The sequence below is a fragment of the Verruconis gallopava genome, assembly GCF_000836295.1.
Source record: "Verruconis gallopava strain CBS 43764 unplaced genomic scaffold supercont1.51, whole genome shotgun sequence".
Lineage (NCBI taxonomy): Eukaryota > Fungi > Ascomycota > Dothideomycetes > Venturiales > Sympoventuriaceae > Verruconis > Verruconis gallopava.
The window spans coordinates 86,604-101,863 of NW_015622187.1; the positions used below are offsets into that span (position 1 = coordinate 86,604).

At 56.4% G+C, this 15,260-nt stretch overlaps 4 protein-coding genes across 5 annotated transcripts; 1 reads left to right on the forward strand and 3 right to left on the reverse strand.

Annotated features, from left to right (window-relative positions):
- Window positions 1-147: 147 nt before the first annotated feature.
- Window positions 148-4,149, reverse strand: PV09_08997 (uncharacterized protein). Its single transcript, XM_016362983.1, has 2 exons — window positions 889-4,149; window positions 148-740 (listed from the first exon to the last, which is right to left on the reverse strand). Exons 1-2 carry the CDS (start codon window positions 3,568-3,570, stop codon window positions 501-503), a joined length of 2,922 nt encoding a protein of 973 aa, XP_016209208.1. The 5' UTR covers window positions 3,571-4,149; the 3' UTR covers window positions 148-500.
- Window positions 4,150-7,574: 3,425 nt separating this feature from the next.
- PV09_08998 (uncharacterized protein) lies at window positions 7,575-9,190 on the forward strand. Its single transcript, XM_016362984.1, has 3 exons — window positions 7,575-7,912; window positions 8,001-8,152; window positions 8,227-9,190. Exons 1-3 carry the CDS (start codon window positions 7,859-7,861, stop codon window positions 8,516-8,518), a joined length of 498 nt encoding a protein of 165 aa, XP_016209209.1. The 5' UTR covers window positions 7,575-7,858; the 3' UTR covers window positions 8,519-9,190.
- On the reverse strand, window positions 9,139-10,869 carry PV09_08999 (uncharacterized protein). The gene is made up of 3 exons (XM_016362985.1): window positions 10,342-10,869; window positions 9,955-10,220; window positions 9,139-9,802 (listed from the first exon to the last, which is right to left on the reverse strand). Exons 1-3 carry the CDS (start codon window positions 10,519-10,521, stop codon window positions 9,538-9,540), a joined length of 711 nt encoding a protein of 236 aa, XP_016209210.1. The 5' UTR covers window positions 10,522-10,869; the 3' UTR covers window positions 9,139-9,537.
- A 1,030-nt stretch (window positions 10,870-11,899) lies between these two features.
- On the reverse strand, window positions 11,900-14,011 carry PV09_09000. 2 transcript variants are annotated; one of them, XM_016362986.1, is made up of 4 exons: window positions 13,401-14,011; window positions 13,106-13,233; window positions 12,412-13,049; window positions 11,900-12,353 (listed from the first exon to the last, which is right to left on the reverse strand). In XM_016362986.1, exons 1-4 carry the CDS (start codon window positions 13,598-13,600, stop codon window positions 12,036-12,038), a joined length of 1,284 nt encoding a protein of 427 aa, XP_016209211.1. In that variant the 5' UTR covers window positions 13,601-14,011; the 3' UTR covers window positions 11,900-12,035. The 2 variants fall into 2 exon arrangements, with proteins under 2 accessions (XP_016209211.1, XP_016209212.1); XM_016362987.1 differs by having other exon boundaries at window positions 13,106-14,011.
- Window positions 14,012-15,260: the final 1,249 nt, after the last annotated feature.

The window sequence follows — 15,260 nt, forward strand, 5'->3', positions numbered from 1 at the left end:
GGTACACGGCTGATTTCTCCAGTTCACCCTCCTGGTTCCCATTTGAGCCCAAAACGTCCCCACTTTGCCAACACGCCTGATCGTCTTTGTTCTACAGTTGAGATCCCCCCCCCCCCCCCCCCAAAAAAAAAATAATAAAAAAAAAAAGACAGACTCTGATCGAAAACAACAAATGCAGTCGGGTAAAGGGGGGAAATCGAGTTCAATCGTCCGGCCAACCAGCCGGTTCAGGAGCGCCCACAGGCTACGCAAACAAATAAAAGGACGAGAAGACAAAAGATCCAGTCCAGCCAGGAGGACAAAAAGCAGCAGCGGAAGCAGACACGTGAGACCAAAGCACGTTCCTCCTGTCCACCACGGGCGGGCAGATCGCGGTCTTCTCCCCGCTGAGCTGGCGTTTTAGATATGCGTATGTGTACATCCATACATACATGTGTCCTTTTGACCTTGCACTCAGAAGCAAAGAGCCTTCCGGTTGACGGCCATCTGCTCTCTCACGTCTACTGATCCATGCCCAGATAGAATTGGCCAACGGCTTCAGCAACCTCGTCAGCCGCGGCGCGCTGCTCCTCCTCAAGTCGTGCACGCTCTCGCTCACGCTCACGGGCCTGCTCCATGGCGCGAAGCTCCTCTTCGCGAGTGCACTGGGCAAGCACGTTGGGCTTGAACGCGCAGACGGGGCAGTGGAAGGTAGAGGAGCAAAAGGTGCAAGGGCAGCAGGGTGCGTCCAGGAGGCAGTACTACAAAGCAGAAGCCTTAGGTTAGCAAAATGCCTGTTGGGAAACTGCAAATGCTATAAAATGGAGAGGCCGCTGAAGAGAAAAAAAAAATAAACGAGGGGAGAGGGAGCGGAAGCGAGAGCGGACATTGAACTAAAAGAGAACGTACCTCACAGACGAGCACCCCGCACTCAGTGCAGTCTTTCAGTTGCGCAGAGCATCTCGTCCTGTTGTCGCCGATGGGCCGCTGGTACTGGCAAAAGTACGCCCCACAACCCTGCCACTGCACAGGGTGGTTAGGATTGCCCGGGAGTAGGTGTCGCTTCTGCCACTCGACTCGAGTAGCGGCGGATGCGTTGACAAAGCTGGCGGCGGCCGACGCCCTGTCGGTTAGGTCCGAGAGGGAGACGGACCGCTGCCGTGAAGGTCCTGGAACGGAACGTGGCGGAAGGTCCGCTATCAAGGCGGTCATGTCAAAGTTGTGCACCGCGGCTTCGACACCTGCGGGGATGGGTGCCGAGGCTAGAAGCTGGCCACTGTCCGCGCTTGAACTTGCCGTGGACGCGATCCTCACCATGGGGAGAGAAGCTTCCTCGTCGACATGGGCAGCCCCAGGCACGCTCGTGCCGCTGGGGTGATCCGTTGCCGGCGCGCTCTTGGATCCACGAAACATCGGTATGGCGGCCACGTCCCACTTGCCACTCCTGCCCATGCTGTTGCGTGCCTGAACAGGCGGGTTTCTCACATACTCGCGTTCCGTGCTCAGATCCCGGAAGCCACACTTGCGCACCTTGAGGCCGCGGAAGTCGTGTTCCTTGCACAGAGGACGCTTGCATCCTCGACACGGCACTCTCCACCGAAAGCTGCGATAGCAGTCCTGGCACAAGCTGCGTGGGCATGTGTTCTGCTGCAGGTCCAAACTGTCCTGAAGCAGGTAAGGCAAAATGTCCACGTTTTCGCCCATGATCTCTTCGTACAGCCGCACATTCTTCAACTTCTCGATGCTCTGCGGATCGACAAGCGTGTGCTGGAAGTCAGGGTCTTCGTACTCCTTGCGTTTCGGTAGCGGCACGGCGCGTATGCGATCAGATCCAGAGCCGCCCATCTGGCCTGGCTGGCCTAAGAATGCGACACCACCACCGCCAGAGAAGATGGGTTCTATACAGCACCAGTGCATGTTCAACTTGAGCGGAGCGGCGGGGTTGGTTGCCTGGTTGGCTCCCGCCACGCTCGAATCGTCGTCGTCCGAGTCCGAGTCCGGCGGGAGCTCCGACATGAGGTTAGGAGACCGGTAGGCCCCAGGTGCCCACCAGAACTTGTTCTTTTCACGCTTGGATGGAGTTCGCTGGGGAAGCGATGTCGTATAAGTGGAGACTGATGTAGACAGTGACGAGGACGGAGTGGAGAAGGACGACGTCGTTGTCGACGTCTGCGTAAAGGTTTGCTCGACAGTCGCATTGGCCGGAGCGGGTACAGCTTGGTTCTGCGGCGCACCCGCCGTAACGGTCGAGTGAGACGACCCGAGCAGCGACGGGAAATGTTGTACTTTGACTCGCTTCCTTGGTATGGGTCTGTTAAAGGCACAGCTAGCGCACAGCGTCTTGCGGCAGCCCATGCAGTGCATTTTGATGCTGCACGTCTCGCAGCGCTCGGGGATGGCATCGCCGCACTGATCGCACTTCACGTTGTCCACGAAGGTGGTGTGGCTGGCGCGCAGGTGCGTCGGCACGTACTTGCCGTCAGCGGCGAACGTCTCCGTGCCCAGGGCCTCGCCGTCGTATCCCACCTCGCTGTCCTCCCACAGTCGGCCGTCCGAGCCTCGTGACGGTCGTCTGTCGTCAGTCGGGCCAATCCTGTTGCCCGACCGCCACAACCTGTCGAAAGGCACCCACACCTCCTGGGTGCCCGGCGCAGCGCGATTGCCGTGATAGTCCTTTCTCCGAAAACAGCGGCCACCGGGCGTGGGACACCACGCCGTGTCAGTCCAGATGCCAAGCTGGTGGCAGATCTCGATCAGCTCATGTGTCGGCTCTGAGTCCGAGTCCCTGCGCACCAGCGAGCTGGGCAAGTACGGGCGGCGACGGTGATGGCGGCAGCGGTACGTGTACAGGCTCTTCAAGGTCAATTCAGTGGCCCACGGGTGGGCGTGCGGATTGTGCAGCTGAAGGAATGGCACGATGTGGTACTTGATCGAGACGTTCTTGCACCCGCGGACGGACAGGTGCTGCAACGTGGCGATCCGGGGCTCCAGCACTTGAGAAACCAGAGCTCCGCCGCTGATTGCGGTGTTGTCCAAGTCGAGGCTCCGCAGGCGCGTGGCCACGGGCATGACCACGGTCATCAGCAGTATATCGAGAGCGTACTGCCGGCTCTGGCGTTCTCTCGACTCCGGCGTCTCCACGCCAGGTGATGCGAAGTTGATGGCTGGCTGAGGAAGCCGAAAGCTCAGCGCCTGCCATGCCAGTGGGTAATGCTGCAGGAACGAGCGCAGAAAAGGACTTGTGTGATACAGGTCGAGGATGGAGCTGGTGGGCAGCTGGGCGAGGAGGCTCTCGAGGACGGGCGGATGCGCGGCAAGGACGCGTTCAAAGGTCGACAGTCGCCGGTCCTTGGTGATGGCGGTGGCAGCGGCGTCTGCAACAGCAGGCGTAACAGCCGTGGCTGAAGCTGTAGCCGTGACGGTGGTCGTGGTGGCAGTCGTCATGGTCGTAGCCGGGACAGCGGAAGTTGCGAAGGCGGAAGACGGAAACGGCGGCGACGATGTGGTATTCCCGAAGTGCACCGCTCCTGCTCCATTTGTGTGCTCGCCGTGTCCGCCCTGGGAGGTCCAGGAGGGCGACACCTCGGCCATGACCGTGTGCAAACCCCCCGTGCTTCTTCCCTCTCTCACACGCACGCACACACGCACACACGCACACGCACCCTCGCTCTGAAGATACGCTCTCACACAAGCACACACAATCACACAATCACACGACGGAGCGATCGGGTACTCTACGGGTCAATCGAAGGCGTGGAGAGCGTCTCGGCGACCGCGACGAACGCGGTATAGGTAAGCAGCCCCAGGGTGTGTTTGAACCTGCAGCGGGGAGAAATGAGGGTGTCAGGAGTCTCGTCGTTAAGAGGCGTACTCGCAGCCACACATGGTCTTGTGGCCGCCCAGATCCAGGACCGGCGAAGACGTGGAGGGTGCGTCGAGAGGAAGTTGGATGTGGGCCCAACGGAGGGCGACAGACGGGGGCACAAGACACGAGGCTGGAAGCAGCAGCGAGCAGCAGACGGATGGGGGAGGCGGAGAGAAAGGACGAGGGGGAGAAGAGAAAAGGCAGCGGCGCAATGGCAATGGCAAGGACCCAAGAACTCGGATCTGCGGTGACGGGGCTGCGGTAGCGGAGGTGGAAAAAGAGTGGAAGTGAAGGTTCGGGTCGAGTGGACGCTGATGTAGTAGCGCTGGAGGTTAGTGCCAGGTAGCGACGGAGGGAATAACGGGCGGCGCAGAACAGGCGGGCAGGGAACGACAAGGGAAGCGCAGGCCTGACGTGTCCGGCCAGCGAGGCCCAGAGTCCGCCAGACGACGAGTCGTCGGGCGGGCACGTCGGCAGCGGCCGCACGGCGCACACGGCAGCACGCCCCAGCACAGCACCGCACGCCCCAGCACTGCCCAGCATCCGCCCAGGCGGTGTAAGGAACAGGCGGCACGCACTCCACCGCGAGTCACGATGACCGCAACGAACCAACGCCTCGACCGGCTGCCCTGGCCGAACACGTCCAACGTTTCGCGTGCGCGCTGGCCGGCTCGCCTTCCTGCGCTGTTCTGTGCTGTGCTCTGACCTGATCGCATCTGCTCTGCTCTGCGCTGCTCTGCTCCCGGCCCGGCTGTCCTGCAGAGCGCAGCATGAACCGCCCTGGCCAGCAACTGGGCAAGTGGTGCGAAATCCACCGCAGCACATGCGACCCGCCGTACGCTGGAACCACGACGGTCCAGCCGCCCGGCTTCGTCTGTGTGCTGGTGCCGTTGCAGGTGCAGGTCGTGGCCGTTGCGGGTGGTGGATTCAAGTCGACTTGCACAAGCTGGTGCTAGGACCTGCTCCGGCCAAAGCGCAGTTCGGTTCGCGACCAGCAGCAGCCAGCAGCCAGCAGCCAGCACTCCGTAGTCAACAGCCAGCAGCAAGCAGCCGGCGGTCAGCCACCGCCTGATTGATACCAACCCACGTCGAGTAGTTTTTTCACAGGTGTAGCCCTTCATCCGCCGCAGCAGCAAGGTAGTGGCTCGTCCCGCCAGCGGACAAGCAAAGCCGTCCCTGTGCCTCCATACAGTCCGAACACCCTCGCCGTCAAGTCTGCCAACCCACGCCCACGATCAGCGGTGTCCTCCCTCAGCCTTTCTCCGTCCTCCTCTCTTCATACGCCACTTTTCCTGCTGGCCTAGAACCCCCACTGGTTGTTTCTCTCTGTGTCCATCTTGTGGCCTGCATGTTCTGACTGTCCGCACGGAGAGCTCGTACCGCCATCCGGTCCTAGACTCCCCTCCTTCGTCTGTCGAAACCGACACACGCCCACCTACACGCCTCGTACCCAATGCCACCTGTCTGCATGCTGCTCGCCCAAATCGTCCACTCCAAAGTTACTCAAACGTGCGTGCTAGCCCAGATTGACCCCACCGCCGGACGGAAGCGGGAGGGCCGAGTAAAAGAAGAAGAAGAAAAAAAAAAAAAAAAAGAAAAGAAAAGAAAACATACCCGAAGAGAATTGCGAAGAAGAAAAAGACACAAAAAAAACTGAAAAGAAAAGAAATAAAGAAGAGCTCACAAACGTCGTTTTCATTCAACCGCACTACAAAGTTAGAGACACCCCCGTGCTTACGTTTTCCCTCGCCATTTTCTTTCCTTTTGTCTCCCACCACCCGGCACACCTTTTCAGTCCTCGCGCTCATGACTGCTGCTACCCCAAGTCAACCTCGCTCTTTTGACCCAATGATCGTCCGCCCGGGCAGCAGTAAGAGAGTAGTGGGAGCGCTTCGATCGTCACGAGGTCGAACGTGCAGACAAAGCTGGCGACAAGAGCAAACCACTTGACGTTAGCACATCAGAAATTGGCCCCCCCAAGCAGGTTGGGCGGACGCCGCTGCAGCCGCGCCCGCACTCTAGAAAAGATGCCCCAAAAAGAAAGGGAAGGGAAAAAAAAAACTTCCGAAACGGATCGTGCTCGTCGGATCGCTGAGCGCGACTTCGGGCAGTGGTGCGTATGTTGGTTGCTTCGTTTCTGCTGCTACGACTACCTCTGCGCCGATGGCTCTTCCTGCTGGTCCGCAGGCGTTCCTCCCGTCTTGTACGACGTTGCGCAAAGTGAAGACGCAACGGACAAGCCGGCATATGGATGAGCCAGCTCATTATGGAGGGGGAAAAAAAAGGAAATAAAGGTAAGGGTCGACTCGAACGGTGTGTGGACTGGCGTCTGTGACGCTGGGGCGCTGCACTTGCGTCCCCATTTGCTCACGTACTCACGTTGTCTGCATCCGCCAGGTCAATAAGGCTCGAGACGGAGGCGTCTCGTAAGCTTTCGGCGGCAAGGTCAAAGAACACACTTCATGCTTCCCACGTAGACTCTATGCAAGATCTTCATCATGCCCGCGTCGACGAATCCGGACATTCGTGCCTGATTTTTCTTCGTCTTTTCTGAGCCGAGATGTCGGATTTGAAAAGGGACACCGATGAAGGGGGAAGCCTGCACAAGGCATAATGATAACGACAAGCATAATCAACAATACTGTAATAATCATAAAAGCGTTCATCCTCGGGTTCTGCCCGCAGCTAGAAATGCGCACACCCCCCGGATTGGGGGGACTATGCCAACATGCACTTGCACACGCACACACGCACGCCCAGCCCGTACATTCCCGTCTTCGAACTGGGACCGCTGCTTGAGGCACGTACACTACTCGTCCTGCGGGCTGGGGCGGGAATCTTTGATGTGCTGCTTCAATCAGCACACGACCCTGTCGTCGAGGTCGACGCTCCGCCTTTTTTTTTTTTTTTTGAGCTCATCATTTCTGCAAGGCACGGGAACCAACGCCTTGGGTCCCGTCCGTCTCGTTCGGGCGGTTCCCCCGCCTGCAGCAGCGCTCGCCGCCCGATTCGATCATCGTACATCGTCAAGCAGTCAGCCTAGGACGGATCGACAAGATTCTTGACTTTCTCTGTCGAGGCCTTTTCGCCCTTTTCTTCTTTCCACTTCGACCGATTCTCTCCCGTAGGAGTTGCTCGCTCGATTCTGCACGCGTCTTCACGGCTAGGGTGTGCAGGATGGGGCATGTGATTGTGTGATGTTAGAGCAGCCAAAGGCTGCGTCCGCCCATTCTGCTACGTCCCAACCGTCCTGATGAAGAAGCCTATGCTTCGACCAGAGACGGCCGACAGTCGCTCCCGATCCAGAGAAAGCATCGAAGGAAATGAGCTGAACGCACATATTGCCCAAAACTCATGGCGGTAATGTCACACGAGTGCGTGCAGCCTTACTCTGAGACCGCGGATAATGACGGTGCAATTTCAGATGCGTCCCTCTTGAGAGATCCGACAGCTTTGAATGGCAACCTGCATGTTGAAAGAGTGCTGGTCTGGTTTGATCTCAGCGTTCACCATTGCTAGCCATGAGAACGAAAGTGACTTGCGGAAAAGGGCTGTCCACATCCAACGTCCGCTTTCCTACGCGGTCGTTCTCTGGTTTTTTGAATTTGATCGCGTCATGCAAGCAACACAGTAATCATTCGGCAGATGGAACTTCCTATACGTATGCTCCACGCACCACAGAGCCGAGTAGGGAATCATCGTCAACGTGGAACAAACCATTAGCGCAGGCGAGCCGGCGCCGAGAGCGTGGGAAATGACAAGCTGAGCCACATCACGCGCCACACCCGACCGTCCGATGCTGCACCGCAACCCATCCAGCTTTGTTGTACGTACGGAGAGCTCCAAAGCTGATCTATTGCGCCCGACGGTCGGCCAGGATATGCACAGCGTCATCTTACCGCCGGCTCTCGCATTCACGGTCTCTCTTTGGCATCTCATCTCTGCAAATGTATGACACCCACCTTCGCTAGCCAAACAGCCGGGCTGTAAACACCAGACAACACTCCGTTCTCCATGGGAGTCTGTCTCTCTTGTCTGGGCCTCGCCAGGCGAGAGTCTACGTCCGACGTAAGCAACCCCCCTCTTCCCCTTGCCTGTTTTTGTCGCTGCGAAATGGCAGCCCATGCTGACGGAGAGAATCGTGTTACTTCTGCAGCCATCGGACACGCACCCGCTCTTGAACGAACCGTACCCGCCCAACCATTATGGCGCCGTTGGCGACAACGCCCGGAGCAGCCCGCAGGTTGATCCAGAGGAGATAAAGAGGCAGCGCGACGCCTTGGAGCGCCTCTGCACCTCGACGTCCGAGTACGCAATGGCTCACAGCCCTTCCCCTTCTTCCGCTACACCTTCACCTTCGCTAACAGGCATGCGACGTCCAGCAAGCTGATCGACGTCACGCAAACGACCCGATCGGACGAGGGCAGGACCGCCCCGCCCAAGGTGCCGACAGACTACCCGCGGCTCTTCGCCGAGCAGTTCGGCGGGCCGCTGGCGGACCCCGAAAACGAAGACGACGTCGACACGTTGCGGAATATCCTGCGCAAGCAGGCCAAGGACCTCGCTACGTGGAATAAACCATCCAACCTGGGCTCACTGAGCATCCAGTTCGACGACCTGATGGGCGCTCAGCTGCCCTCCGTCAGCTCAAAGGGCAAGCTTGCCGTTGCATGAGTCCTCGCAGAGGCTCAGATAGCATTTTTTTTTTTTCGTTTGATGCAGACGTCCTGATCCCTCTCTCGATCCTTGAAGGCTCATTTCCTTTCTCCTCTTTCCCGCCCTCTCCCTCTTGATCTCTCTCACTTCCTCCTTAGTTGTCCGCACCTGGCTTCAAATGCTTGCGTGCACCTGCATGTAATATAGCTAATACCCCAAACCCCTCCCTCCTCCCTCCCTCGCCCCTCCCTCCTGCTCCCCAAAAGGCGCGGTTGGGCGCGATTTCTCCCTTTTTCGTCTTTTTATTCGCCCCTGCGGGCTGCTTCGTGTTGGACTATGTGGGCATTCTGTACGGCGTTGGAATGAGCGGTGGGTACGAATGGCGACATTTCGATGGAGCCACGGCATGGCTATGAGAACTGGGAATGTAGTTCGGCAGTCCGGGTCTGATGCCCGGGATCTGGTGATGCAACATGGTTTAGGAACAGTTGGATTGACGGGCTCTCGTCCCGCGTGGAAGACTTGCCGCCCTGGATAGCAGAGGTCACTTCTGAAATCCGATTTCTTCTGCGCCGCTTCAATTTTCAGTTCGACCTGAGAAAGTTCCAAAAAAAAAAATATTTGCAAAGTTGATAACATATGTGAAGTCGCCGTTTTCAGCGGAATGGATTAATTGCTCGTACTCGGATATCTGTCTTGCTCTTTACTTTTAAAAGTACTTCCAATTCTTCCCAGTTTGAGCCCGCCATCGCCATGTCGAGCCCGATCGTATCATTGCACCAAAAAGAAAAAAAAAACACCATTGACCAAAACGTGAATCGAAGCACTTTCCAATACGATCACATTCAATCCGTCATATCCATACACAATCGTCGCAAATCCAAGCTTTCCAACTCGCGGACTGCTGGGCGAGACAGGGGGAAAGAAAAAAAAAAGAGGAAGGAGGGGTTGCAAAGGTCCTTGTGAAGTAAAAGTCGAGCAAGCCTCCGCAAGGCCGATCGAAGTTCGGATGCGCGTCGGCAGTTCAAGGCCGCTCTTCAGTCGCGGAAGCCTCTCGTTGCACCGCTGTAGCTCGTGTCGTATTCGAACTGGCCCTGCGGCACGCTGTACCCGGACTTGGACACGGCCGGCATCTCCTGGCCGTTGTACCCGGCCATCTCGTGGTCGGCATCGTCGGCTTCGGGGTGCTTGACGTCGCGGTGGTGGTCACCGGCGCCGCTGCTCATGTTTTGATACTTGCCCAGGCGGTTGGCCTGGCGGAAGACGTAGACGTCGAGCAGAAGCGCGAGGAGCGTGGAGATGCTAAAGGAAGGCGCAGACGGCGGTCAGCATGCGGCTCGAGCAGTAATTTCAAATAAAGGAGAGACGGAAGGAAGGAGCTCCCGACGTGAGGGGCGTCGCGGCGCCAAGGGAGGAAGGCACCGGCGTCACCGTCGGGGCTTGGGGCTACGTACAATCCCAGCGCGGCGAAGGCGTACAAAGCCTTGTATGTCCGGCACACCATGCGCCCGTTCTCGTCCTTGCCGATGACGTTCTCGGCGTCGCACGAGTGGAACAGCGTCTTGCTAGCCCACCAGCTCAGCATGCCGAACCCGGCCGCCCACAGCGCAAACAGGCCGCTGTTGACGGTGAGATTGAAGCGCGGGTTCAAGCCCGTGAAGAAGTGCAGGACGATGGTGAGCGCAAGTGCGGCTATGGTGAACATCGACGCGGCACAGAACTGCGGGGGGCCATGCCCTCGTTAGCCTCGTTCCCTGGACGGCACGTCTGCTCAAGAGAAAGGGGGACCAAAAAAAAGAGGAAGATAAAAAGAAAGAGGGCCAGGCCCAGGTCGCACATACGAAGATAAAGGTCCACGGCGTCTTCCAGTTGTCGTGTGTTAGGTGGTAGATAAAGAACGTCATGATGCCGCCGACGATGAGCGACGAGACCAGCTGCGCGCATCGCAAGCCGTGGAAAGGCACCTTTGGATACTTTGATGGCGCGACCTTCGTCCTCGCTCCGCGGACGCCGAACGCCATCCTCGACAGCAAAGCGCGGCCTGATACCTCCTATTCACGCCCGAACACAGAGGTGGGTTCTATAGCCCTGGCGATCTCTTTCTCCAGTTCTCGGATTCCTGGAAGCAGGTGCCGCGGAAAGACTGCAGAGGCGTTGAACGAGCGACAGCGGCGAGCGTGGATGACACTGCGGGTGGAGGGAGCTCAGCGGAGTGGTTGAAGAGGGACGGCGGAGACGTCAAAGAGGTCACTGCAAGATGGTAGTGCTCTCAACTTTGGCGCAGAAGATGGAGCAGACCCTTAGGAATCGGGCCAAGAAGGAGAGAGCCGCGTTTTGGAGCTGCAGAGCATTCCGTACTGGTTGGGCTGCGCCATGTGCAAGCATAAGGCAATAGTCGAGCGCCAGCTGTGCCTATTTACAGGGGATTGGGCGTTTGACTGTGGCGCCAATGCATTCGCTGAGTTTGGCCAGAGCAGCATGTTCGCGACGCTGGAAACCAAACCCCCTCGAGTCTGTTCTGCTTCTGGTACGACAAGACAATCAAAAATCAAGGAGCACAAGAACGATGTAACGGGCTGGTTCGTTGTCGTTGTGCTCGTTCTTCCTCTCGCTCCCTCCTCGTAAAGACTTCAAACACTCATCACAATGACACGCTTACCGCTGCCCGAGGTCTGGCAATCATGGTCACACATGAAAACACATGCCACGGCGTTCGGCCACGGTTCACACGTTCATCAAATAATTGCTTCTAGAAGGACGAATGAGCTGGGATGCTCGACCGGCTGGTATGTCTCTTCACTGGAGGCGTGCGCAACAATGCGTGTCGGTCACCTGGAAGGTGCCGAACGCCAACAGAGAGCAGAGCTGCTGACGGCCCGGTGCCGACTCTGAATTCTCTCCTGAAAAGTATGGATGAACTTTATCGCGACGACAACTCTGCATGAACAGAACTGCTGACCCGTCTTCGTTCTCTCATGACTGACACGCCCCGAGAACTGACACCCCAGATTCCTCATTCCTGCGGGATCCGGGATCCCACCAATCCTCATTGTCATCCCTGTCACGTGATATTGCCTCAGCCTTGAACCATTGATTTCAAGAAGCTGTTGCTCTTTTAGCAACGCGATTTTGCGTTCATTTCACGCAGTTGCTTTCGATCCACTTGTCGCATAGAGCGCCCCGGGATGCGAGTCACACTCGTCAGAGGGTGGATTGAAGGCACGTCTGTACGATGAGCCACCTGCTAGTGCGGCTGAACGTAATTCCGAGCCGTCATATTTTCTTCTTCGTGTTTATTTTTTGTCGGCCTTGATGGTGATCTAGATCAACGAGATGTTAGGCGAAGCTTACAAAGCGAAAGTACAGACCAGAAACTTTACACCAGCACTGAAGGGAAAGTTGATTTGAGTTTCTCGGTTCTCAGACCGATCATGGGATTCCTTAATTTTCACTTCATTATATCTTCGGATCATTATGTACATTTTCATGTCGTCTTGTTTTTTCCTCATATACATGTTTGAGTCTTCACGGCAAGCTATGCGGTGACGGCTGGTCCGGCTTTAGGTCCCCGACGTCTCAGCATCTCCAGCCTGCTCTTTGGCTGCTCCACCTCGCGCTTCTTCGATGGAGTAACGTCGAAGTCGGCGGGTCCAAAATCAGGCTTGCCACCAAGTGTGCCAAAAATGTCGCCAATGTAGTTTGGCGCAGGTAATCCAGCCTTGAAGACAGAGTCCCACTCACTGATGATGCCTTGGACAATGGGTAGACCTGCGAGGTACAAGTTCTTGATAGCTGGTAGGAACGAGCCTTGTGTCGAGTAGAACAGGTTAAATGCCGCTGACTCGCCCGGGTACTGCGGAATGTGTGAGCACGAAGAGAGCCTCCATTGGCTTCTTTTCCCAAAAACTCACCTCACGGTCAAAGTCAGAAGCCGTGCGCATCACAAGAACGCGCGCAAAATCCACCAGCCCGGCTGCCGCTGTGCGAACGAGAACTTCAAGCGTCGCATTGTCCTCCTGGGCCGTGCTGCAGTACACGCCAGATCCATTGGTGAACAGCTTGGTCGTGTTTCCAAACGCCTCACCAAGCAGCCTGCCGCTGTAGTAGACGTCGCTGGTCGCGACATCGCACTTGTACACGCCAGGCGGAGCGGCTCCAGCGGCATAAATGTCCGCCGAAGCGTAGTTCGCACGATATGCAATGGCCTCGTCGCTGTCGTTCAGAGCCACCTTGCTAGCGACCTGGTACGCATAGTCTTGCAGAGCCTCGTTCAGTTCAAACACCTCTGTTCCATATATGGACGTTGGGTACTCGTCGGGCTTGTCCACGCCGAAGGGTACATAGCCAGTCGTGTAGTTAGCTGGGAGCTCTCGGATATCGATTTCGTACTGCAGAGCCACCTGGACAGCGTACTTGGCGAACGTAACAGAGCAGATGGTAGCAACTTCCGGATTGATGCCGGCAATGCCGGCGACCATGAAGTACGTGTTTGTCAAGTTGAACTTTGGTGACAGCACGACCGACATCACCGTCGAAGCGGCATTGATTTCTGCCAAGGGATGAGTACATTCTCTTGGCAAAGCGCGTGCAATTTGCACCACATACCGCTTTCGCCTGTGGTGAACTGACAGATTTCTCCGTCGGCCGTGCAATGAACTTGCGGAAACAGTGGCGACAAACCAGGCAACGTGATGTTCTGAGCAAGAACATCGAATTCTGGAATTCCGTACCATCTAGAATACAAGAATTAGTCCAAGACTCATCCGCCGTAGAGTGATCAAGACGCTGGCCGGTGCGGTCACGCGAGCATTCTTCCTGTCGTCTCGTGCCAATGGTCACTGGCGACGGTTGGAAGCTATGCCACTAGATGTCCTTCGGTGTACTGCGTAATGTTACGTACACGGCGGCTTCTGGATCAAACATCGATATGATCATCACCTTGGGTGAGATCTTTTCGTTGTCCCATCGCTTGACAAATTCTGTGTTGCCAAAGAGATCCTTCCTTTCGAGAGGAGGCGTTCTCCGCTCTGTGGCTGGAGAGGCATTCGCAAATGAGGCTGCCGCCGCCGACAACGCAGCAATCGAAGAGCCAAACTTCATGATGGCTATAGGCAGTTGACCAAGAAAGGATGGAGGCAAGGTTGGAAGACAGCAACCAAAGCGCGATACTTTTTGATCCCCTCTGGCCTTCTCGCAGAGAGGCTCTCTTAAAGCTTCACAGCTCCACGGTGGTTCTAACTGATTACGGATCGCATCGCGGGATAAACATGGCCTGGTGCCTGCATCGCGAGCATATACTTGCCCAAGACATTCTAGTCAGCCACCAGTGCTTGCTTTGTGGAGGAACTGAAGATCTGCAGTCACGTCTACATGGCGGACTAAAGACGTAGGCTTGACCCGGCATTCCGTCCACGCCGTCCGAAGGTGCGATAGATAACGAGGTCGTATGAACATGGCATCGGAGCCAAGCGATCACCAATGACGACAGCGAAACTGTGAGCGGGACTTGGGTTGGGAGCGTATGTTTGCAGCCTAGTTCGAGCGCTCGCCCTCCGCAAGGTGCAACCCTTGCTTGATTCGTACCGAAGATGTCGAACCGGCGAGGTGGTGCTTCCACTTGGGCGGGATCTTATCTTGCCAACGACGCGTCCGTCGTTGGCAGGGGCGGCGTCAACAAGCTCGTGCCTATTCTGCTCTTGGTAATCTTGAGCCAGGAAGCAAAGAATCATGCGCATTAGCGCCCAGAAGTAGCCAATTCTTGTGCTTCCTTTTTGAATATGCGTCCGACGACCCGGCTGATCTGCCCGCGATTCTTCAGGCGGGCACAAAAAGTGGAGCTTGGTGAAGAGGCGCCACTGAGGTAATCCTTGCTTGACGATTTTTGATGTGCGGCGCGGTCCGATCTCAGTCTACGAGCTCTTATCGGCGTATGGCACCTGCGATTTTGCAATGAATGAGTAATAACTGCATTCGCACATCTGGACACGTTGAAAGAGAACATTTCACCCCAGCCCTTGGAATTTTTTTTTCTCTTGGGCAACCCCCTCGAAAGTTTTGCCCATCCCGCTCTTCGATTTCGTCGCACTCTTCCACGGCAGGGGGCGGAGCGGATCTCCATACTTTGACTTTTTCCAGATCATACGTCGACCAACTTGGCACGTTGCGCCTACAGACGACATCAGCTCGGGAGTTTCCCAACCCAAAATGCGCCGGTAATCGAAAGGAAGTCCGCATGAGCGCATGGTGTCCAAGGTGAAATGATCTTTACGGCAGAGAGATCCTGTGATATGAAATCTTGTTCCTTATGATCGGCGTTGCAGCTAGGCGTTCGTCCACGTTAAAGAAGTATATAGCTGAAGTCTCAACAAAACTTGTCTAGTTTCTTGACGACGGTACGACGGCCGAATGAGGTGGTACATCACGGCCTTTTTTTTCATTTTTCAGCCTATGTGTGAATTGGTCATCAACTCTGTTCTACGCGTTTGTCAGAAGACGACGCAAATGCTCCAGGACGAGCGCAATTCTTGTTTGAAAACAGCAGACCATGAGTCGGAGCTTGAGAAAGCCAGAAAAGGCCCAAGCATAGCTACAGACGTTGCAAAACCTACGAGGGGTGGAAGAAAAAGAACCGCATTCGACTTTTTTGCTGCCAACGACGCAACCGCCGTGTAGCTGAGGTTTGCTTCATCCTTTCAAAGCCTGCCATATCAGCCGTCCTTCTCGGTCGGGCAAACTGCACGAGGATACTGGGCTTAGTTCC